At 47.9% G+C, this 24,331-nt stretch overlaps 1 protein-coding gene across 4 annotated transcripts in view; it reads right to left on the bottom strand.

The window, feature by feature from the left end:
- Positions 1 to 1,150: 1,150 nt before the first annotated feature.
- Positions 1,151 to 24,331, bottom strand: part of SLC34A2 (solute carrier family 34 member 2) — a 99,823-nt gene continuing 76,642 nt past the window's right edge. For 3 of the 4 annotated variants that reach the window (XM_031686785.2, XM_006207007.4, XM_072945568.1), the window contains 12 exons: positions 16,379 to 16,493; positions 16,141 to 16,275; positions 14,975 to 15,103; positions 13,390 to 13,533; positions 12,193 to 12,304; positions 9,559 to 9,754; positions 8,755 to 8,850; positions 8,209 to 8,329; positions 6,884 to 7,051; positions 5,370 to 5,486; positions 5,159 to 5,283; positions 1,151 to 3,627 (listed from right to left, as the gene is read on the bottom strand). In XM_031686785.2, the coding sequence (XP_031542645.1) occupies positions 3,016 to 3,627; positions 5,159 to 5,283; positions 5,370 to 5,486; positions 6,884 to 7,051; positions 8,209 to 8,329; positions 8,755 to 8,850; positions 9,559 to 9,754; positions 12,193 to 12,304; positions 13,390 to 13,533; positions 14,975 to 15,103; positions 16,141 to 16,275; positions 16,379 to 16,493 (2,070 nt within the window). In that variant the 3' untranslated portion in view covers positions 1,151 to 3,015. Of the gene's footprint in view, positions 3,628 to 5,158; positions 5,284 to 5,369; positions 5,487 to 6,883; positions 7,052 to 8,208; positions 8,330 to 8,754; positions 8,851 to 9,558; positions 9,755 to 12,192; positions 12,305 to 13,389; positions 13,534 to 14,974; positions 15,104 to 16,140; positions 16,276 to 16,378; positions 16,494 to 20,084; positions 20,201 to 24,331 lie in introns of those variants that run through there. The other variant, XM_072945559.1, reaches the window with a different exon arrangement.

The following is a 24,331-nucleotide window of genomic DNA, read 5'->3' on the forward strand; positions in this document are numbered from 1 at the left end:
CCCACTTTATCTCTCCACCCAACCCTTGCTTCCTCACCGAGAAACCATAGTTTGTTTTCTATGTCTGTGAGTCTGTTTTTATTTTGTAAGTAAGTTCATTTGTGTCATTTTCTTAGATTCCATATAGAAGTGATATCCTTTGGTATTTTTCTTTCTTTCTGGCTTGCTCCACTTAGTATGACAATCTCCTGGTCCATCCATGTTGCTGCAAAGGACCTAATTTTATCTTTTACCTTCCAGTTTTGTAAGTTAGTTCCAAAGGGACAACAGAGCATGGGTGTGAACAGAGGCAAACGGCCATAGGTGTGGCCGCGGTTCTTTGCCGTCCCACTCACAACTGGCCTTGGCAAGGCGCCATGAGTATGGAACTCCAGTAGACCCACGATGAGTGAGGGTACAGCAAGGACCAGTGTGTTATGTCTCCAGCTGATTGAGCGGGGCCACTGATCACCCCAAGAAGCCATGCTTTCTGTTCACGCCAGAATTTTCTTCAAATGCAACAAAAGAGATGACTGAGAAACCCTATCGTATCCTTTGTCATTCGTGTTACTTCCCTGCATTAGCAGCCCACCCACGGCTGGAAGTGACACAGAAGATCAGGGCAGCCTGAGGTTCTTCTCCCTTTCATTGCTTCCTTACTCACCAGCAAGGTAGGGAGCATCTGTAGAGTGTGCACACATCAAGAAACGAAAACAGTTGAGTCAGTTTTGTGCAGTGTCCCAGCGGTTCTGGTAGGAACGAAATATGTTTATGAGCTACAAAATGTGAGTTGTGTGATTCCGGGAACACTGTGTTTCACTTAAAAAGCTCTTGCTTGCATTTAAAGCTGGCATCACACAATACAAAGAGAACCTTAAAATTCACACTAATGATTTAAATGTAAAATTTTCAACTTAGAACGGCATTAAATAGCAATTTTTTAAGAAGATGAGTCAAGAGAGACAGTGGAAGAAAGGAAATCTTGATACCCTTGGGCCTCTAATGGGCACTTTCCCCACTCTTTGAATGAGGGGCCCCACAAATCCTGCAGCTGGAGTTGTAGGTGAGTAGTGACGTTCAGTGAGGGAAAAGCCCTGAAATTTTTAGAAAATAGATCCAGGAGGCCTGTATTTCCCTGTAACTGAAAGCAAACCATCCTTTTGGATTTGATTATCTTGTTTATTTCTCAGGTCCCACAACCAGTAAAAAAATACAATCAATGCAGGTACAACGATTCAATTTTTTAAAATCAGAGTATAAAGAGTGCCACAGCCCTGCCCACGCTTAACTTACATATTTACAGGGTGTATGGCATGGGTGTGGCGGGAGAAGCATATTTAAAAAGCAGAATTACAAAATATACAAAGGTGGTCTTAGTAGAACCTGGCCTTGTCTCCAAATGAGAGCACTTCATAACACAAATCACAGTACTATTTACTACATAACTTATGAAAAATGCTGTACAGTTGCATGAGTATAAATATATAGTATTAATGGCTCTGGTTGGGAATCGATATCTATACAGGGAAGATCGGGGAGGCTCAGTTTGGTACCCCAACCTGTGAAAAGGATGGAGAAGTGAGGGTGGGGAGAGGGGAGAGCAGGGTCTTGGTGCACAACTGCACTGATGCCTTTTCCCAGACTCAGCTGAAACTCTCCAGGAGAACTGAGGGTAAGGAGCAATGGAAAAAAGGAGGTATAAATACAACGGGGGGCTCTAGAAGGCACAGAGAAGGCATCTGGGACAAGGGGCACACTCCTTGGACCCAAAGACACACACAGTCCCCACTGCCACCTGATGATTCTGTGGTTCTGTGAGCAGTCTATAGTCATGCCCTGATTTCTGCCCTTGATTTTTCCCAAGTGAGAAGTTTTGAGCTTTGCAGGCATGGTGAGAGGACAGAAAATCAAAGTTCGTCTATGGGGATATGGGAGAATGTTTGAAAAAAGGGTTCTGGCTTAGAGGGACAGATGGCTGGGTGTATGGACAGAAGCTGATCACCAAAAGCTGACCCAGTCTGTCATCCTGCACAGGGAGCAATGCAGCAGAGAGGTGTAGAACCGTTCCATGTTTACGCACCTCCTAGGATTCAAGGTGGCACAGTGGAGGGGACTCGGGGAACCTGCATATCTTATTCCAAAAGACTCGGCTGAGATGATTTTTATCTGAACAAGAGAGTAGCACTAGGCTTTAGCCAAAGTGTCAGCCAATTTGGCTTCTAAATTAGCCAGATTAACCATCTCCCCCAGATGTTCACCGCTCCCTTGCTCTCTTCTTCCATCTGCCAGCTCACAGGCAGGACCGCTCTCTCCTTAGGAAGACTGAGCCGCAGCTCTCTGAACCCCTCTCTGCAGCTCAGATGTGGCTCCCATCTTGGAAACTCAGAGGGCACAGCAGATAAATGGCTTGGGCTGGCCATCCCTGCCCAGGTGAGAAAACTCTGACAGGGGATTTGGGGAGCATTGCTCCGCAACGTGAAGCGGCAAAGGCTCCTCCAAGTCCCCAAACAGTTACACTGTTTCCCCTGAACTGGGCTGCTGTGGGGCAAGCACGCCCGGGAGCAGCCGCTCTTGGTTATTAAAGCCTGTCATTGGTCTGAAGCTGTCAGAAGCCTGAGCTGTATCAGGATAAAGAAAAAGTATGTGCATTTATGGGCCTTTGAGAACCTTCCATAAATTCCTTCCTTGGGGCTTTTCCTTTGGAAGAGGATGGCTTGAGTATGAAAAAAAAAAGTCCCAGTGACCAGCCCGGCTGTGTGCAGGGGTGACTGTAATCATCTCTCTGGCCAGGTTTCCCCAGTGTGTTTCTACACCATCCTGGGTATGGAAGACCCAGGGAGCGGGAGCGCGGGGCTGAGATGGAACTACCGTGTAGGCTGATACACTAGGCTAAGGGGATGCGAGTGAGGACGGATGTCATTTCTCGATGGGGAAAAATCCCCATGGAGGTGGAGTTGGAGGAAGGCATGCAGAACCAGGAAGGAGGATGAGTGCGTGGGCTGTGGGACCCTCTTCCCGCCTCCAGGCAGCCCCGCCCTACAAGGCTGTGATGGTGATCTTTGTATCCGCCGTGGACTTGGGGACCCCGTCCTGGTCCTCTTTGTCCATGGCCATGTTATCAAAAGCCTGGGGGGACTTAATGGGGACATCCTGCACCTCCTCCAGGTCCTTGCAGCACCCGCTGCAGCGGCAGCAATTGGGGCAGCCACACAGCTGACAGCAGACGCGACAGCACACGCCACAGCAGCAGCAGCAGCGCTGCTGGCAGCAGCTGGTGAGCGTGGAGATCACCCTGTCCCAGGGCTTCAGCGAGTGCATCCACAAGGGCAGGAAGTCCCAGTTCTGGAGCTTCCGGGGCAGGGCGCGTGGGCAGCGGGACTGCAGGAGCCTGATGAACAGCACCAGCAAGATCACGAAGATGATGGGCACCCCCACGCCCACCAGCACCGGCCAGCCAGCCAGTGAGAGGCCAAACACTAACAGCGGGACCAGGAGGAATAAGATGATCAGGTAGACGATGGCAAACCAGCGGTACTTAGCGGAGATGCTGCCCAGCCCCTTGGCCAGGCGGATGGGCAGGCGGGTGAATGGGATTGGGTACCACAACAAGATTCCTGAGATGTTGAAGAAAAAGTGGCACAGGGCAATCTGAAACACAAAAGGTTGACGGGTGAATGGGTCTGCTGCTCGGGAGTCTCTGCGGGGCACAGAGAGGGTCATCTAGTAGCAGAATCATAGGTCTTCCTTGCTTTCACAGCTCAGCCCAGAGCAGGACCTGTGTTACCTACTATGTGTTTGGAGGGCGCGAGAGGGACGGCAAGGGAGGTGACCGGCTGAATCACAGCTCAGTCATCAGGGTCTGAAGTCCTTTAGGCCAAATCCAGCAATGAACTTGCCACCCAGTGCCTTGACCCCACTGCTTCCAGCTGAGCAGTTAAGAGCTAGTGGGGAAGAAGGAAAGGCTTGCACGATAGCTGGCTTTCTTGGCTCAGTGGCCCTATTCTAGAGACGGGAGAGAGAAGGGTAAGGATGGTCACAGTTAATAACAAATAACAGCAGCAGCAGCTGCTGTGTGTAGAGTGTTTACTCTGTGCGAGGCAAGTGTTCCAAGCACTTTATGTGGATTACTTCAATCGTCAAAAAATATCCTATGAGGTGGCAACATTATCCCCATTTGACATAGGAGGAAATTGAGGCACCATGAGGTTAAGCAATTTTCCTAGCATCACACAGGTGGGAGGTGATAGATGGGATTCAAAGCCAGGTAGCCTGGCTCCAGAGGCCACACACTTTCACTTGGCCATGTGTGCCCACCAGGTGCCGAGCAACACACTGGGGGCGTTGGACCAGCCCTGTCTTGATACATGAGCCACAGTCCTTTCAGGTGTGGCATAAGTGCAAAATACACGCTGGATTTCAAAGACTTAGTCCAAAAAGGAATATAAAATATCATTCTTTTTTAGATCAGTTACATGTTGTAATGATAATGGGTTAAATCAAGTACATTATTTAAATTAATCTCCCTGTTCCTTTTTACTTTTTAAGTATGTGCCCACTAAAAAATTTCAAATTTCATGAGTGGCTCATATATTCTATACTCATTTTATATTTCTATTGACAGCATGGCTTTAGACAGTGCCTCATTTATAATAATCCTGAGATAAGGATTATGGTTCCCATTTTTCAGATAAGGGAACTGATGCTCAAAGGTTAGGTCATCTGTTTAAGGTTGCTTAGTGTGTAAATGGTGGGACAATGATTCAAATGCTAAAGGTCATCTTGCCCAAGGTGACCGAGTTGTTCCAGGCATAGCAGGTCCCCCTGATTCTTCTCAATGCCAGGCCTCCCAATGTCCAGGCAGAGTTCACCAAGAGAAGGGCAGGAGATGGGAAGCGGTGTCTGTGCTTCCTGAATACCTTTGTCACTTCTATCAAAATGGTCACCCCCACCTTTGTTTAAACAACCGCTGGTGATGGAAGTCTGACTACCACTCTAAGGAGAAGATGCCTCTGACTTTTGTCTCAAATCTGTCTCCCTGTGACTTCTCCACATCACAGTTTTGGACGTAACAGAGAAAAGCACGGCTTGGTTTCTTGGTTAGAAACCATTTGCTTGCAAGACCACAGATGGGGTTGGATCCCACCCACAGAGCCCCTGCCCCATGCAGTTATTTCCTGACCTGGATTGAGCTCCTCAAAGTACTGCCGGGGCTGGCTAAGGCTGCCAGGATGGCGGTGGTGGTGGTGCCGAGGTTGGCGCCCAGTGTGAGTGGATATACCCTCTCGATGGATATCACACCAATACCTAGGGAGGGTGAAAATACAAAGCCCATAGCATCAGCCCCAGAAGATGACAGGAGATGGTAATGGTGGCCAGAGAGAGAAACTCACCAATCAGTGGGGTCATAGCAGATGTGAACACGGAGCTACTCTGAACGATGAAGGTCATGCCTGCCCCCACAAGGATGGCCAGGTAGCCAGTCAACCAGGCAAAGGGGAAAGGGAAATCTGGAAGACAGAGGATAAAAAGATGTGTCACAGTCCTGGGGAAGGCATGGGCTGGAGGCCCAGCTGGTACCTCTGTAGGACCCAGGGGGCATGGCTGGCCAGAGGGATAGGTTGTATAAAAGCCTCTGAGGTCTGAAATTGCAAATTGGATTATCAGCATCCTTTCATCTTGCATATTCAGATGGTGGAACCAAGGATGTGGGTATATGTTATGAAGATAAAAACAGATTCACTGGAGGTCTGAATGCTGAACCCATCTCCCATCTCTTACAGATGGAATGTTTGTGTCCACATACCTCCCCACCTCCCCCCGCCCTGGGCTAAATTCATGTGTTGAAACTAACCCCCAATGTGATTATATTAGGACATGAGGCCTTTGGGTGGTAATTAGGCCATGAGGCTGGAGTCTTGATGAGTGGATCAGTGCTTTCGCAGAAGAAAGAGCTTGCTTCCTCTCCACTCCCTCCTCTATGTGAGGACAGTGAGAAGGTGGCCATCTGTAAACCAGGAAGTGGGTGCCTCATCAGAACCCAGTCATGCTGGTGCCTTCACCTTGGGCCTCCCAGTCTCCAGAACTGGGAGAAATAAATTTCTGTTGTTTAAGCTATAAGAATTTGTTACAGCAGCTGAACTGACTAAGACATCGTCTACGGAACAACCTTCCTCCCACAAAGCACTTGGAGCACTCAGAACCTCTGTCTTTTCTGCTGTCCTGGTCTCCCAGCACTGCACACCCTCCACCTTTGTTTCCACCTGAAGGGGCACTGGAGAAAAATGAGACAGCATGGAAGCCCTACAGACCCCGCCCTCGGCCACATCAGCAGAGGATCAGGCCCTGTGTAGTCTGCATAAATAGAGCCCCTCAGCTCGTCCTCATGACGACCCTGGGAGGTAGGCTTCTTCAGCCCCACTTCATGAGGTGTCACGGGGACACTCACATTGGCCAGGATGCCATACTCAGCAGGAGCCCCTCTTGGCCAATGGAGCCTCACTGGTTGCCTCAGTGATGCATTTATCCAGTACCCTGTTTTCTTCCCAAGAGATGGAGGGAAGTAGGTACCAGGGTGAACTTCATTAGCCTTTTCCACAGGGATCCTGACAGACCCAGTAGAGTCCTGGGCAAATAAGGCACCTGCCAGGAAGGAAGGCCTGTCTCATAGCTCTCTGGATTTGAGCTGGCTCTTTCACTGGACCTTGCAAACAAGTGATGAAAGTCTGTGCCTGCTTCCCGGGCCCCACCCACGACACTGAGAAAGATTTCAAGGGTGAACGGCATCCTAATTTCAGCAACGTATCAGATCCAAGAAAGAAACTCCACGCAGAGATCCTCCCTTGAGTCGGGGGGACACAGTGATGCCATCCCCTAGAAAGTCTGGAATGAGGGGCAGTGTGCTTACCTGTGTTGATGGTCTTCTTGATGATAACAGCTACCTGTCCCCTGAGCACAGAGCCCAGGAGCTTGACAATTAGGATCAGGCAGCTGCAGAGGACTAGCAGGGACACTACCAGCAGGATGACGCCCACGGCAACATCTGGGAGGCTGAAATTCACGAAGATGTGCTTGCCTGAAGACAACATGGAAAGCCCTGCTTAGGAGGGCATGGAGCCCCTGACAGCCACAGATCGTTATTTATTCCCCAACATCTTTCTGTCTCATAGGAACAGAATCTTCGTTGTCAGCTTGACGCATGACAGCCCAGAGTAGAGACCACACATCCCAGCTTCCTTTGCAGCAAAGTGTAGCCCTGAGGCTTTGTTCTGGCCAATGAATCTCATCATCATGAAGATGAAATAATATCCAGGGGCAAACCCAGGCCTCCCGCCCCATCCTTCTACCTCTACATCCCATCCTGTGTTTTACTCATGCTACTGAAGATACCTACAACAAAGTGTTTGAAGAGCAAAGTGAGGTAGGATGGGCAAGTGGGAGCTATTGCTAATTGAAAAACTCCCTTAAAACAAAACAAAACAAAACCCTGCATGTTCCTATAATAATTCCAGAAAAACATGGTTGTATCAATGGATGTATAGCTCTTAGAACATGGGAGGTGATAAGTTCACTTGATTCTGTGAGATAAACCCCAACTAGATATGGCTCAGGATTAATTCTGAGGAGGGGGGTGTGCATGGAGAAAAGGAGAAGCAGAGATATGCAAATGAGCATGTAAGGAATAATTAGAAGAACTAATGTCTGGGCCATAAAAAATTCCAGGGGCGACAATATAGCTTATAAAATTATTAGAGCATCATGTAGGCCCACTGCTTGGTTTAGTGCTATAGCACTAGTGCCTTGGACAGAGCTGGCTGTACAGTAGGGACTCATGACTCAAAGGTGAATGGACCTGTTCTGTGTGTGCCCCACATCTCCTTCAAATCTGGCTGTCATCTCCCTGGAGTTACTGCCAAAGAGATGCCAAAGCCCATGAAGGGAGAACTCTGGAATCTGCTGAAGAGTTCTGAATCCTTCTGACATTGCCGGGGAACCGAGCTTCAAGTCCTAGTTCTGCCCCTCACAGCAGGACCTTAGGCCTGTCCCCTGTCCCTAAGCCTTCGTTTCCTCTGCTGTGAAAATACACAACTCACTGGCTGGTATAGAATCATGCTCAGTGAGTCTTACTGCCCTTACTTCCTTCACTTACTGGGGCTCCATACAGATAAGAAATAACCGTCATCACCCCAGACAGCCCTTCCCGGCGGTTGATGCTCTGTGAGTCTCACTCACACTTGGCGATGTTCTCCTGGTAGGTCACATTCTTGATGGTCCAGGTGAACAAACCATCCGTCCAACAGAGGGAAGGGGAGGTGCAGTTCTCAGGTGAGGGGACAGTGACATTCCTCTCAGTCTGGATGGCAAACATGAGAAATGCTATGTATAGTCCTCAACACGCACTTCCAGCAGGGAATGGTGGGCAATGTGGGGGTGTCGGGGGAAGCACACCCATTTGTGCATCTATAAGCATGATGCACTGTTTCCTTAGGTCCCTCCATAAATTGAAACAAGGAGGCACCAGAGATAAGCCAAGAGACATGAAAATAAGCCAGGAACAATGTGCTCACGATGTGGGCTGCGTATGTCTGTCCTACTACATAACATCTGTCCATCCAGCATTCAAGGACTTAAGGATTCTCACTGGCTAGTTTTGATTTTTCAGGAGTCCCCAATTTTTCTTTTCCCTTAACTTTTATTTGCCCAGTTTCAATGAAAGTTTTGCTTTATCAAGAATAGACACAGGAGTTTACCTACCCAGCAATACTCTTAGAAACTTACCACGTTTGTAAAAGTCTTGCACCAAATCTTGATCAGACTCTTGTTTTTGGCTGTTTCATCATTCATCGCAATTTGGTTGATAACATCTTTATCCAGCTGAGGAAGGCAATTGACAGAAGAGAGTCAGCACGTCCTCAGGACTGAGGTGGGACGGACACGTTAAGCTGTTAAGAGGGGCTCTGAGGTTGTGAACCGGATTGTGAGCCCCTGCAGTGGTGAGTTGGGACTCACTCTGTCTGCACTCTCAGGGTGGAACACGGCACCTGGCTGTTAGCGGGGACTTAATAAATGAATGATTGTATGAACAATGGACCAGTATCTAGGAAGCAGGTGGTAGATACTTACTGGATGACTGAGTGACAGAAAAAAACAGAAGGTAAGAGTGAAAGGGCAAAGTCCAAGCTGGCCCCTTCTCCCCAAGGCAACGTCCACAAAGCCTTCTTTCATTTATCTCAATAATACGGACATATCCTAGTGAGTAGTGCAATGAGATGGCAGGAAAGGCAGTAACCTCTCCCTCTTTGGCGAGGAGTAGAGAACTACTGTACCAGTGACCCCACGGGTGCTGAGACCAGTAGTGGGGACAAAGTGCCCAAGTGTCCATGGAGAGTCCTGGAGTCTCAGAAGCACTTCCCACCCCCACCCCAATAAAGATGATACACAGGTTGAAGCCAATTATTCTATCGGATCGGTGTCCTTGAAGTTCTGACCCTTGTCCATCTCTTCCATCTCTCCCCGGCTGAGTAGGACAGGGAGAAGGGAGAGGGGTGAGTGCCTTTCCCTCTCGGAAGGAAGCCAGGTTACCTGGATGATGAGCTTCGTGAAGGGATCTGTGATCACTTTCAGAAGTTCCGGGGCATCCTCTCCACTCTTGAAGTGGAAGGAGTCCACCACCAGGTTGGTCAGTCTCTCCAAGTAAGAGCTGGCAGCCTCCAGAGGCAAGAGCACCAACACGGAGAGCCAGTTGAAGAAGTCATGGATTGTGGCCCCAGCAAAAGCCCTGCAAGAGGGGAGCCCCACCCCAAGCCGACCACCAGCTTAGTCAATCAGCATGTGGGCATCCGTCCAGGCAGGTCATCACTTGTATCACCTGCCAGGTGTCACCTATCTGCCTGCATGTGTGCAATCTCACTTAGTTTTGTTCTCACAGCAGTCCCCAAATCTGTCATATCCCCAGCCGACAGATGAGGAAACCGAGGGCCAGCAGGCATAGAGGAATGGAAGACCCCTGCAAGAGCGCTGGGCCCAGGACCCTCTTCTCCCACTGCCTGGCAGAGCAGCCTTTTCCACCAGATCAGACAGAACTCTGTCCGTTCTGCTTGGGAGAAGAGGGAACTAGATGTGTCCTGGCTGCAATAATTAGCTCAGCAAGCCCTATTTGAAAAAACTTCATCAGGACGGCTTTCGAATCGTGCATTCTGAAGACAACCTTCCTTTTGGAAAGGTGGGGGCCGGTATGAAGGGGACCATCAAAGCCTTCTACACAATTGAATTCTTTAGGAGCTTGAGACGTTAATCAAACATTTGAACAGTCTTCACAGGAAACAAAGCTAATATAGATCACACTGCATCTATCTGAGAAGGCTCACGGAGGCCCCCTGAAATCCACCTTATCCAGCTCCAGATTAAGATACTTTCTTTTCCCCTCAAAGAATGCTCCTTCAAAAAACACCTGCATGTCAGGAAATATCGAAAACCAAATAGGACACGGGACGTGAACGGACAGAAGCCGTTAAACACGTAGGGGGAAATGCTTTACCTCACTAGGAGTAAAAGGCATTTGCAATTTATTTAGCTGCAAGTACAAACTGTCACCTGCCCTATTAACCGATATTTTACAAAGTTAGCTTATTCTTCCTGGAGAGGGTGCTTTAGGACATTTTCGTTCGGTGCTGAAGTAAAGTGATACAAACATTTCTTAGTAGTTTGGCAAAATGTGTAACGAGCCTTATAGGTGTCTGATACAGTAATTATTGTTCTAGAAATCTATCTAGGACAGAATTAACCAGGAAAGAATGGGTCACATCTCCAAAGATGATACTGAAAGCAGTCTATTTAAATATCCCAAACAGGGGGTGAACTCGGGCAATTATATTCCCAACGTGTGGGCTCTTTCATAGATCGTATGTTTATACACCCAGAGGCAAAAATTAGTCTAACATTGAAAAGAATCCAAATCTCCAACAAGAAAACCTGGATTGAGTCCCAGGTATGCCCCTCTGTGAAGTTACTTAACCTCTTTATATTTCTACATTAATAAAATGGGGCACAGGGAAAGGTATAGCTCAGTGGCAGAGTGCATGCTTAGAGTACATGAAAGCCTGGCTTCAATCTCCAGTACCTCCATTAAAAATAAATAAATAAGGGCAGCAGGTGTAGCTCAAATGGTAGAGCACACGCTTAGCATGCATGAGGTCCTAGATTCAATTCCTACTACCTCCATTAAAAAAATTTTTTTTTAAAAACTAAACTAATAATAAATAAAATAAATAGAACTAATGATCTCCCCCCCCCAGATTTTTTTAAATAAATGAATAAGTAAATAAAAACCTAATCTCCCCCACCACAAATAAATACAGAAAAGTCTACTCAGCTTTTTGAGAAAATCAAATTAGCAAACACCCCAGGTAATGTGCATTATTTCGACCCTCAGAACATCACATCAGAGACCAAACGAGCTTAGCTATGGCTGAGGGCAAATGAATGGCTCTGAGGACATCTGCCAGTTCACGCATGGACGAGGGATGCTGTTTGCCAGCCCCCAACCAGCCTGTTTAACACCATCTGTCCAAGGCCACAGTTGAGCACGCCATGTGGACCAGCAGGGAACTGCTTCTCTGTTTTAACAAGGTCTAGAAAAAGCCCATCACCACTTAGAAGAGAGGCTGGAAAATGCGCTTAATTTTCACATTAACCTTTTGGAAGAAAAGGGTTTCCTTTGCCTATATTCACCCCGCCCCACTTTCAGATCTTATGCATTTTGCCTTTTATTGGCATGTGAGTGAAGAACAAAGAAAAAGTGGCGTGGGTTGAACTGGCCAAAACTGGAAGCTTTAGGAAGTTATAAGTATTTCTGAGTAAGCAGGATAGTAAATCTTATTTTAAGTGGCCTTGTTTTAACTACACTACACAGCAGGTCAGGCTTTCAGCAAGGACTGTGTTTAGGGAGCCCTGACTGTGTGCCAGGCACCTTGCTGAGCATCTATCTGCATGATGGTGTTAACACCTTTAGACAACACAGTGAGGACAGACACTACCATCCCAGCCCGGCAGATCAGGGAGCTGAGTGTAATCAACCAGGAAATGACCCCAACCCCCAGCTGTACTCCACTGTGGCTCATTCTAAGAGATCCAGGGATAACAAACGTGCTGTCATTGGTTAGTTAGGTCAACATTGGTCCGCCTGACGATGGCCAAGGCTGATTCTGAGCCTCCTACCTTCTGAACTCATTCCGGTCTCCTGCCTGCATAAGAGCCACGATGGTGTTGGTGATTGAGGTCCCAATGTTGGCCCCCATGACAATGGGGATGGCAGTCCTCACAGTCAGCACTGGAGAGTGGAAAAGAGTTAAGTTAGCACATTTAGGAAGGCAGCCTGGCCATGTTCCTGATGTGGCCCAAGGCCAGCTGACGTTCAGGCTGGCAACTCCCTGAAGTAGTAATTCTTAAACTCTTTTGGGTCTATACCTTGCTGTGTGGATCTGATAAAAGACAGGTTAGCTCACCAAAGAAATAAACATATATATCCAAAAAAAAAAAAATTCCAGCACTTAATTTCAGGGAATTCACAGGCTCCATGAAGCCCTTCTATGGACCCCAGTTTAAAAATTCCTTTCTAAATTTCTCTGTCCGCCCTATTACAGATGCAAGGCTAGCTTAAAGCAGACCAGGAAATCATGTTTAAGGACTTGTATATATTTATGATGGCAAATTTCCAGAAGTATAATTTTTTACTAACAAAATCAGTTTATTGCCACAACATTCTAAAATACGAAAGTAACATATTTGAAAAGTAATGAACCTTTTTCTAATTTGGTGCAGAAAAGTTCTAGTTAACTTTAGCTAAAATGTTGGTCTGGGCTGGAAATTCACCAGTTCAAACTGGTCCCCCTCAGAGGGTCTTATCCCAACTTAGAGGGAATGTCGAGCGAGTTCGAGTTTGGGATGTCAGCTCCCCAGGCTCAATTGCCTCCAAGTCAATATTGCGATGTGACTCTGTGCCTCTATTCTCGGCATGAAGAGCAGTGGTGGCGATGTTCTACCTTTGCACAATCCAGGATGCAGCCTCCAGCTACATGTGGCTACTGAGCCCTTGAAATACAGCTAGTGCAACCGAGCAGCTGCATTTACGGTTAAATAAAATGAAAGAGCCTCATGTAGCTAGTGGCTGCTGGACTGGGTGACACAGTTATGGAGAATTCAGAACTGACTGAGTCTTCAGACTTTCAGGCCACTTTTCAGACTCCGCATGGGAATGGAAACGGGAGGCTGCCTAGGAGCTAAGCAGAACACAGAGGTGGACAAGACAGGAAGACAACAGTCCAAGCCTGGACATATTCAGAGTAAATCCCAGTGTCCCCAGCTGAACAGATAAGTGCCTGAAGTGTGTCTGGGCTCAGGGGTACCTGGACTTACATGACGAGGCCACCATGCTGACAATGATGGACGTGGAGGTGCTGGAGCTTTGCACCAGGACAGTCACCAGCACCCCGATCACCAACCCCGCCACAGGGTTGGTCATAATGGAGTTGTTGCTGAAGAACTGGCCAGCCACCTTTCCTGAAAAACAAACCCATGGCCATGGGGGTTAGGTGGGTGCTGGGTTAACGGAAGTCTCCAGTCAAGGCCAGCCGGCTGTGGGTTGGGGAGCTCAGCCTCAGCCCCGCTGGTACCTAGGGCATCTGGCTTCCACAGGCTTCTCCCCAGTGCTGCTCTGATGCCATGCCTCTGCTTCTGTTCCCCACACACCCTTATTCCTCTTGTCCCTTCACCCTGCACCCTCCCATCCTTGAACCACTCCCATCAGCAAGCCCTTGTCTAGTCTCTCTGCTCACAAGCCTGGCCTCAGCTCAGTACTTGGTCGGCTTGATGAGTGCCAGTGCATCTCCTGATGCCCTAATTCTAGCCTCTGGGATGTATTCCCAATTCAGAAGATGGCTCAATCCAAGCGCATCTTCTCATTCTTCTCTATCTACCTCCCTAAACCCCAGCCCCTAGCTCTAGCCTGTATTGAATGCTGGAAGCATCATTTTTGAGAATGTGCCTCTGAGACCATCAATCCATCCCCCAGTTCATTTTTTAAAAGAAGCCTGAAGAGTGGAGAGTGGAACTGCTTGTCTGAGAGAGAGAGTGAGGCCCCTTATGGACCAGGGGGACCAAGAGCAGCATCCAGCAAGTCAGTCTGCCCCTCATGCTCCCCTAGTTCTCCCAGGTCACAAAGATGAGCTCTCAAGAAAGGCACCAACGACTGCAGAAATCCCTGGTCTTCTGTGTCGCTGGATCTGAGTTTGAATCCCACTGTGCCAGTTACAAGGCTGTGAAACCTAGTGCTTGCTGGGAAGGGACCTCCTCAGCCTCAGCCCATTCCTCTGTACATGGGAGGGACTCTGGGAAGGAATGTCTCAGACTACGCCTACACCCAGTAGGCATTCAGAAGGCTGGCTCTTAGCTGTCACTTCTGTGGCCCAGTGGGGATACACAGGTGACCGAGCACATGGTGACTTCTCTTCTGAGCCACACTCAGAACTAGGAGATGTTTAGGCAACTCCCTAAACATATTAACTCAGCATAGGACCTCTGTCCTTCTCCTGGAAAGGCCAGCTTTGATTTTTGGTTGTCGCTTTAGCCTGGGAGAACACTTTCATCTACTAATCCCCTCAGGTGGAGAGGCCTAAAGACAGCAGGGACCTCTCAGATAAGTCTTTAAGTCGAACAACTTCCTGTCCAGGATTCATGAGCAAACACAAGGAGCTGATAGTCTGGCCTTGGCTTTAGCCCTGACCCTGGCTTCTGCCACTTTAGCCAGCCAGTCACAAACCTTTTATAGGCCTTGGTTTTTCTCTTCTGTAAAATGGGGGCATTATCTTGTGAAGGATGATCTGAAACCTAAAACACTCCAGGAGGATGCAGCAGGAGAGAGCTTGCTGACTTGCGACGTTCTGAGCCAAATTCAATGAGAACACCTCCCCCACCCCGGACCTTTCACCTCTCTTATCCATACCTCCAACCAGCTGGAAGGCGCTGCTGAGAACATCCAAGGAGCATACGAAGAAGTAGAGAAATACCAGGAGCATAATTAATTTCCCAATGCCTTGGAAGACACAGAGAATCTTCCCTTTGGTGTCTCTCTCTGGAGGAAGGGAAAAGGCACGAAGGCTATTAGTGTCTGAGACACTGAGATGTTTGACAGTGAGCTCAGAACTCCGCCACCTCTCATCCCAACCAGGAAGCCATAAGCTCTTAGGTACAGCAAGTCCGAGTGATGGGATGCATCCATGGTTGCAGTTTTCAAAGCAGTCACCAAAGTAGTCCACTTAGTGACACCTGCTGTGCATGTCTCTAAATGGATTTGCCTCTGGGAGGAGGGGTTCAGTGGATTCTGGGGCATACAAAGGCAAACCAGGCGCCATGCTCAGCTGAACGGGTGTCACTGATGAGTCGGTTAAGAGCACTTGCCACCTGCTAGGTGTGGGGTCAGAGATAATGGGTCTCCCAAGCACCTTCAGAACAGCACAGAGTGTTTTCTACAAAGTGGGAGCAAGGTAGCAATCACAGCCGCCACTTGGAGAGGGCCTGGGGCCCTCAGGCATCCTAGAATGCTACATCCTCGCTGCTCTTTTCTCCACTTGCTTTTCAGATGGTTCTCGCCCCCTTCTCAGCCCCCTTCCCCCCTCCTGGCTGTCTGATCTGCAGACAGACCTCAGACCCTGCCTGAAAAAGAAAGGCAGCCTTTGCTTGCACCCCGGTTGTCCTGTCTGTATAGTCTGTTTCCAGTAAGTCTTTCCTGATGCCCTCATTTGGGGAGAGCCCCCCATCTCCAGGACTCTCTGAGAAGGGGCCTCGTCTGTTTACTGCTGCATCCACCACACCTCCCACAGTACCTCAGAACTGGTGCAGCACAAAATGGATTATAAGGAGCAGCACAGGATCTGGCTTGGTTATAATCCCAGTGCTGGCACATTTGTTGAATGAATGAAAGAACAAAAGATCCCTCAGAAATCACGGGATGCCTGACTCATGAGCCTCCAAGACTGACGAGTGGTATCCCTTATCTTGAACAATGGAGGGCAGAGGATGACACAAAGGAGGTGACATGGTGAAGACAGTGACCTCAACCCCTTGTCAACAGGCCACCCCTCCGGCCTGCCCCCCCGGCCTCATTCTTACCTGACCACTTGATCCCCTTGTCCTTAAGCTCAGGCAGGTCCCAGGGGTCCTCCACCTCTGTGCGCTCCTCTATCAGTGCCACGGTGGAATAGGATGGCAGAAGCTCCATCTTGGTTGCAGGGGTCCCAGTGTCATCTGCCCAAACAAGCAGTGAAGGCCATGAGGAATGAGGAACCAGGCCCCGAGTCTCCCGAGGTCCTCCCAGGGGGCCAGCCCGGGGCTGAGGGCTGAAACTTACCTTTGTTGGTTTCCTTGTCTTTTGCAAGCGTGGTGGACTGCTGACCAGCGGTGCCTTCAATGTATTTATCAGAGTTAGGCTGGGCATTCTCCACTTCAGGCCAAGGAGCCATGGTCTGTGGATGGGAAAACAGAGCTTAAAGAAGCGGCCACTGAAAGGAGGAGCACTCAGTTTCCATGATAAGAAGAGCCAGTGGTCACAGAAGTGCAGGGGAGTTCTAATACCTCCTTAAGTGTGGACCCTGAAGCATCATATTTCTGTAGGCCTCTCTCAACCCACTCACCCAGGCTGTCACTAAATCAGACCACTTTTTTTTTTAAGTTACTTTTGGGGGAGTCATTAAGTTTGTTTGTTTATTATTATTATTTTTTAATGGAGGTCCTGGGTTGAAACTAGGACCTCCTGCATGCTAAGCATGCGCTCTACCACTGAGCTATAACCTCCCCCATCAAACTACTTCTTACTGTTTTTTCCATTCTAGCCTCAAATCTATACATCAGATGAGTCTCTTTTGAATGCTCTAACTTCTGTCTTTGTCTTGATTCTCTCCTTTAATCGGAAAAGGAATGCAAACCCATTTATCTTCATCAACTCGTGGTATGTATGCCAGGTTCTCACCATGCTCAAATAGGCTTCCCATCTGCTTTTTTTAAAATTTTGTTTTAATTGAAGTATAGTCAGTTTACAGTGTTGTGTCAATTTCTGGTGTACAGCATAATGTTTCAGTCATACATATACACATATATATTCCTTTTCATATTGTTTTCCAATATAGGTTACTACAAGATACTGAATATAGTTTTCTGGGCTATACAGTATAACATGTTTCTCTATTTTATATACAGTAGTTAGTATCCTCAAATCTCAAACTCCCAATTTATCACTTCCCACTCCCTTCCCATCCCCTCCCCTCAACCCCCATAACCATAACTTTGTTTTCTATGTCTGTCAACTGTGCCAAACCTCATCCTGCTGACTTAACATATATGTTTATGCCCATATACATTCTACCTGCCTTACCTACTACCTGGTCTCCTGTGAGAAGTCTGACACATGAGATCTGGTTCAAATCCCACAAGTGCCACTTATCAGTGGGTGTGTGTTTAGGCAAATCCCTCTGAGCATAAAGCATTGTTTTCCCCATCTATAAAATGGGGATAATTCCTCATGTTTTGCAGGGTTATGAGATTAATGGTTATGCCTAGAAAATGCCTGGAACTAAGCAGGCATTAAATAAATAGTAGCAATTCTATTGTACCTGGATTAACAACCCTTTGTTAGGACCACATTCCTCCCAGCCTTTGATAGGGACTTCCTTATAATCCATTTTTTCAACAAAGCCTTCCTTGGATACATGGAGAGGAAATCTGGCTCCTGACATGCCTGAATGTCCACCACAAGCAGTTCTTGTCCTGATACCCATCAGACAATGTAGCCCAAAGGATGGGAACAAACAATTCACAGAAGAGGACGTACAAGGGGCTAAAATGCTTATTACAAAATAAGAGTTCAGCCTCATTAACGACCTAACATATGAAAGTTAAAACAGTGAGATATAAGGTTCAACTATCAAATCAGAAAAAAAAATTAAGTATAATACACCATGCTGGAGAGGATGCAGTGAAATGAGCGCTGCTGGGAGATTTGGAAAGCAGTTGGCAAAATGTCTAAAACACCCTACATGTTTCATGTATCTCTGACCCAGTAAATTTCACTTCTGGGAATTAAGAACCTAGGAACACTTTTTTTCTCAGAAAGTCAAAAATACCTGCCTTTGTCTGATCACCTCTTTGAAGAGGGTTTCCCAGAGCTGGGTCTATCTACCTGACTCCTTTCCAATTTTTCTTAAGTGGAAAAACTTCCTGACTACTAGAATGTAAGCTCGACCGAAAAAAGGGGGCTTTATCTTGCTCATCACTGCATTTTCAGAGTCCACAGCTCTGCCTGGGACATTGACACGCCCAATAAATGTCAGTTGATGAATGAATGCGATGCAACCCAAAAAGGATGTTTGCTGCGCTGTCATTTACAGAGTTAAAAATTAACAGGGAAACGATTACATTAACTGCTTGCTGTATAGCCACGCAGCGTAAAGCATGCCATTAAAAAGGCTATGAAGAAGCAGCCAAACAAACAAAACAGAAAAATGCTTCGGTCAATTGTGAACAAAAGGCACATTTTTGTCTTATTCACAGCATGATCCCAGTAAGGATCCAAAAATCTGCCATGGGGTTCAAAGTGGGTGGTGAGATTGTGTGCGGTTTTTCTTTTCTTTTATCTGAAATTGCCAAATGCTTTTAAGAGATGCAGCCCAACCTCCAAACCCACAAAGGTAAGATGGTTCATGGACACCGGTACTGTCACTGTCACTCATACTGATAAAGCCGGGAGTACAAAGAAACAGATTTTGTGAGTCCCCAACATGAGAGGTTTTCATGCACTTGATTCACCCAAGGAACTTTCTCAGCCTTCCCCTACGACTGCCGAGCACAGCACACGCTCCCACGATCACAGGGAACACCCTGCCGTCGCTGGCTTGCAGGAAGGCCCAGACCGGGTCCTTCATTTCAGCTTAATAAGCACCCAGCACAGGACCTGGCACACAACAGGCTTCATGTGCTTTGTGAGTAGGATGCTGGGACCTGCAGAGCCAGCAAGAGCCAGTATTTGAGCCAGGCTGTGCTCAAGCTCACAGCCGCCCATTCGGGGAGCTACTATTATTCTCTGATGATACAGATGAAGATACCCAGGAGACTCAAAAGGGGGCGAAGTGACTTGCCCAAGGTTCCACGTGGTGGAGCCTTGAGCCCAGGTTTGAATCCAAAGGCTTCTGCAGCTGTTTCCCTCCATTTCCTGTATGTAGGGTCAGGTTTATAACATTTTACAACTGCTAGGTTAGCAGGCAGCTTCAGCGAGTTAATTTCTGTACAATAATCTCTTCTGTAAACTGGTTCTTGTGATTCCTCTTACCATCCCTGTAAGGGGTTAGTGTTGTTCCCATTTTATAGATGAGAAAACCAAAGCACCCAGAGGGATGGAGTCACTTGGCCAGAATTCAGGGACAAAGTGAGGCTCCCATGGTCTCAAAGCATCGCCCACTCCAGGTATTTGTGCCAAAGCACCTGCATTTAAACCTCCTATCTGCACTGTTCATGGGCCATTTACAGCAGTCAGCACTTTGACTTCACCCTGACTTAAATCCAGCTCATTTCCCCATCACCCCAAACAATCCCCTCCGTAGAACTTTGTTATTTATGTGATTCCTGCTCTCATCTTCCCAGAATTTCCAAGTCATCTCTGTCGGCCCTCAAATCCAGCCAGCGCCAGGACCTACTGCTGACTGTATCTGGGAGCATCTTGGTTCCGGTTTCTGGTTCCTGGGACCAGTGCAGCGGCCTGTTTAACTGATTTGGGCCCCAGTTTCTCTCTGCAAGTTAAAAAACTTTCCCAACTCACAGTTGTGATCGTGTGGGCTCATCTCTTTACTGCCCACTGCTCCCCAAATGATCCCTCTCTTTGGGTCACACCAGCCTAAAATTGGGACCCCGAGTCCTCTCCCCTGCTCTTGCCCAGGCAGCCCCCACAACCTGGAAGACCCTCCTCCCATCTTCCTTAGGCTCACCCCCAAGCCCTCCCCCGCCCTCCTCTGCCTAGGTTCCCCAGGCCTCTCTGGTCCTGCCCTGCGTGTCCTACCCACATGACTCACCTGGCACTCTATCACACCACTGCAATATCTTTTCATCGATTTCTGATAACAAGTACCGTTGAATAAGTGCCAAAGAGGTGCTGTGCGGGTGCTTGACACGTTATTTCATCCAATCTTTATACAAGAAAGGGTCATGATCATCGTCATTTGCAAATGGGAAAACCCAGGCTCCAAGACATTTAAGCAAACCGTTCCAAGTCATCCAGTAGGTGAGTGACAGCCAGTTTTTAAACACAGCTCTACCTGTCAGTGAAGCTGGGGCCCTTAATCCTCAGTATCCTGGGCCATGACATGGGTATATCTTCCTGGAGCACTGTTTGTACCCACATAATTGGGGCAAGGGAATGTTAAATATTGTGACTGGTAGGTGATTTGCATTTGATTAATCCTACAAAGGATTATTATAAGGATCAAGTGTGTTACGTTTCAAAAGTTCTCAGAAAAGTGACTGACACCTTGTTAACCTTGTGTGACTATCAGTGATCATACTAAAACAAGCATGGGCCTATTATAGTACAGAATGTAAGATGTATCTAAATTAAAAATTAAAAAAAGGAAGTCAGACACAAAGACTGCTCTGAGCCTGCAACTGTTGCGGGTTTCTCAGCAGATCTTTAAGGATGCACAGATCTGGTCTCTGCTCTTGGAGGCATTCTGAAGGAAACTGGACACTGATCTTCTATCGCCTCTTATAATCTTAATTCTCCCTCGAGTTATTCTCCTGTCCCTCGCGCACGCTTATACTGCCTTCTCGATGAGAATGTAAGTTGTAGAGGGCAGAAACCCTGTTAGGCTTTTCTCCCAGTGCTCAGTGGTCAGCACACAGTGGGCACTGCACACTTGTGAATGGAGGAGTCAACACAGAGGGTTTGCTGAAGGAATGTTCTAGATCCACATTGATCCTGACCAGGAAACAGATCCAGCCTGAATCTTACTGATGAGTGGTTGTTCCTCATCACTATGTGCAAGCTGGTTTGGCCAAGGTCTGTTGGAGAACTGTAACAAGAAACTGCAACCTGGATGCCACAGCGGCCCCACTTGGGAAACTGCCACCAGTAGTAAGGTGTAAGAAGGATGATTATCTGCCTATTATTTAAATTATGTTTTTGGTGACTAGATTTCTGACCAAATAGAATCATTTTCTTTCCAAGAATGAACAAAGTGTCTAGTGAATTCAGAAACAGACACTTCCATGGCCAAGTCATGTATAATACCGCATGCAGTGGAAGGAGCAGACATCCGTGTATGCTGAACTGGACAGAAAAAATGGGATATTATAGCAAGGGATCCAACAAGCTGGAGTGCCTGCAGTGCTTCCTCCGTGACGTCTGTGCTGGCTCCATTCCCTTCTAGGTCCTCACTTACTATTAACCAGCATCACCAAGAAGCAAAGGTGACTTTCCAGTGAAAGTCTCCACTCTTCCTTCCTGGAAGTTTTGCTTCCCCTACTCCAAGTTCAGCCATCTGTCACAAGCCCAAATCCCCTTTACCAACACTTTCTTGATGAAGCAATCACCAGTTCAGTAGGCCCTCTGCATCCTCGGATTCAACCAGCCACAGATGGAAGATATTCAAGAAACATACTCCAGAAAGTTCCAGAAAGCAAGTTAATTTGCGGGATACTAGCAACTATTTACACAGCATTTACATTCTATTTACAGCTATTTACATAGCATTTTCACTGTCTTAGGTATTATAAATTATCTAGAAATGATTTAAAGTATACGGGAAAATCGCATCAGTTATATGCAAATGCTGTGCCATTTTATACAAGGGATTTGAGCATCTGTGGATTGTGGTACCCAAGGGAGGTCCTGGAACCAATCCCCACGGACACCAAGGGACTGTACATCATTTTCTGGCACATTCATTTACTCCGCCATCACTCATTGGGCATTCACTGTGCTAGACACCTACAGGTAAGGAGAGGAGATGCAGGTCTACACACCTAAGCCCCTTCCAGGAGCAGGCAGCCAGGAGTCATCTGGCCCAGCCCAGAGCATTCTGAGGCCACCAGTCCTCCCCACCCCTACAGCTCAAGATGCTTTTCTCAGGACCCAGGAAGCAGGGAAATGCAGGCCACTGGGCACGAACCACTGTGCTTGGCAGTGTGGCTGCAGAGTCCTGATTCCCTGGCCTCCCGGCCAGCAGAGCTCCAGCACTGGGCAGGCTGACCCCTCAAATCTGGCGTAAAGGAGGACTTAGAGCAAATGCCCCATGACGAGCCCCGAGACAAGGCAGCTGTTCAGCCTCCTCCAGGCCCCTGGTGCTGTCACCTCTGCTGATACCATAGTGCCTGGCACACAGCACCAGGAGAGAGAACCACACCGTGGGTGAGGGCTGGCCCTGAGGAGTCCTGCCACTCACTGTGTGTGCCCTGAGCCTCGCCAAGCCTCGGTTTCATCATCTCAAAAATGGGGACAATGCATCTCCCTCCCTGAGCTGTTGAAGGACTAATGGATGAAGGAGTCTACGTGAGGCCCCAAGCAGAGCGTCTGGCAGTCAACACTCAGAACTTTGTGAAAAATTGCATCACAAACAATGAATAGCTAAACTCCACTTTGCCCCAGACCATAAGCTCTTCATCTCAGTGCACAGCTGAGTGGACCTCAGCAGATATTTGTGCAACAAATGAATCCAAAGCACATAAGACAAAAGGATCTAATGTTTGTTTTGTGGTGGGGGAGGGTCCTATGTGATCTGGGACCCCATTAAATCTTAAAATAAGGAAGTTCTTCTTTCCAGTTTATGAAGAAACTGAGGCACAGAGAAATTAAGAAAGAAAGTCTCACAGCTGCCCAGGGATGGTGTCAGTGTTTGAACCCAGGACTACTGGTTCCAAAGCTGAGGGAGGAGGTGGGGTCTTTCCATAGAAGTCTCGGCCAGGGGCTGAGACAGAGGAAGGAAGTTATCCTCTGGGCCCTGTTATAGCAACAAGGCACCTATGGTCAGGCTCCGTGGGGGCTCCAAAGATGCCTGGGAGAGCTGGCTGGGCTCCTGCCTCTGCAGGGGTCACTCTTGCCTAAGTCATTCAGACAGTTAGAAATGCCAGCCAAGAATGCTCTTAATAACAGCCTGCCCACAAAAGCTTCAGGCATACCAGAGACCTGGATTTGGTCTATGCCAAGCCTTTTAGGAGTCCCAGCTGAGCAGGGGAGGTGACACTGAATGGGCCAGACAGAGGATGTAGCCCGAATCAGGCCACTACTCCCAGGGGTGTGACAGACACTGGCCTGTCTAGCACTCACTTCTCTTGGGAGGGGCTTTGGGGGCCAGAAGGGGTCCTTGGAGCCTGCGGGCCCCCTCCAAAGGCTCTCTCCCATCCCATTCCTTTGATTCAAGCTGTTCCCTCTCCCTACTTTCCCCCAGGGCCCACCCCCTAAGGCTAGCACTCTCTTACCACCAGCCAGAAGTAGACAAGGGTAAAGTCATCCCCCTTGGCAGTTTGATACTAATACCCAGAAAAATGGGTTTTAATACTCAGGCACAAGATTAGTGGCTATGATCACACATCTGCTCCCTGGCTCCCCTCCCCCACCCAAATCATCCCTCCAGTTGAGCTGGCTGTGTTGACAATTCTTTTAGCTCAACTTCCCGCATCCACATGTATACCCAATGCCAAGAGGAACTCTTGCAGGCCAAGGGGAAAAAAAACTGCTCTGCACTTCTCAGACCTGGGCAGCAGGGAAATGTAGGACACCTGGCAGTCACCCAGCCCCTTCGCTCTGCATTGTTTGAGCCTCTCCAACCCCAACCAGTACCTGTTCTGGGGCCGCCTGTGCTCACAACAGTAGCAGCTCAAGGCCATCTGAAGAAGAGGGGAGAGGAGGAGGCACGGGGCAGCGTCCTGCTGAGAGACCTCAACACGCACTCACTTTCCCACCAGAAGCAAAGAGAGGATGACCTCTGGAGCCCCAGCACGCAGGACAGTGTCTGCCAGCCAAATGCTTATTGAATGTTCTGTGCCAGGCACTGCAGTAAGCCGCCCTGTTCACAAATTAACCTGTCTAATCTCACTCGCACTTGAGGTATTTCTATTTGCTTTAAGTATTTATAACTTAGTACCAATGCTATCCCCATTCTACAGAAAAGGAAACCAAGGCACACAGAAACTAACTGCTTCAAGTCACACTAAGCCTTGAGACGATTCAAATTCAGGTAGTCTACCTCCAAAGTTCTCAGTATGCTCAAGAATACTTTCTTTTACTTTGAAAGAATGACGAAGACTTCAAAAATTCCCAAGAGGG

This window comes from Vicugna pacos, chromosome 2 (genome assembly GCF_048564905.1).
Source record: "Vicugna pacos chromosome 2, VicPac4, whole genome shotgun sequence".
Taxonomy (NCBI): Eukaryota; Metazoa; Chordata; class Mammalia; order Artiodactyla; family Camelidae; genus Vicugna; species Vicugna pacos.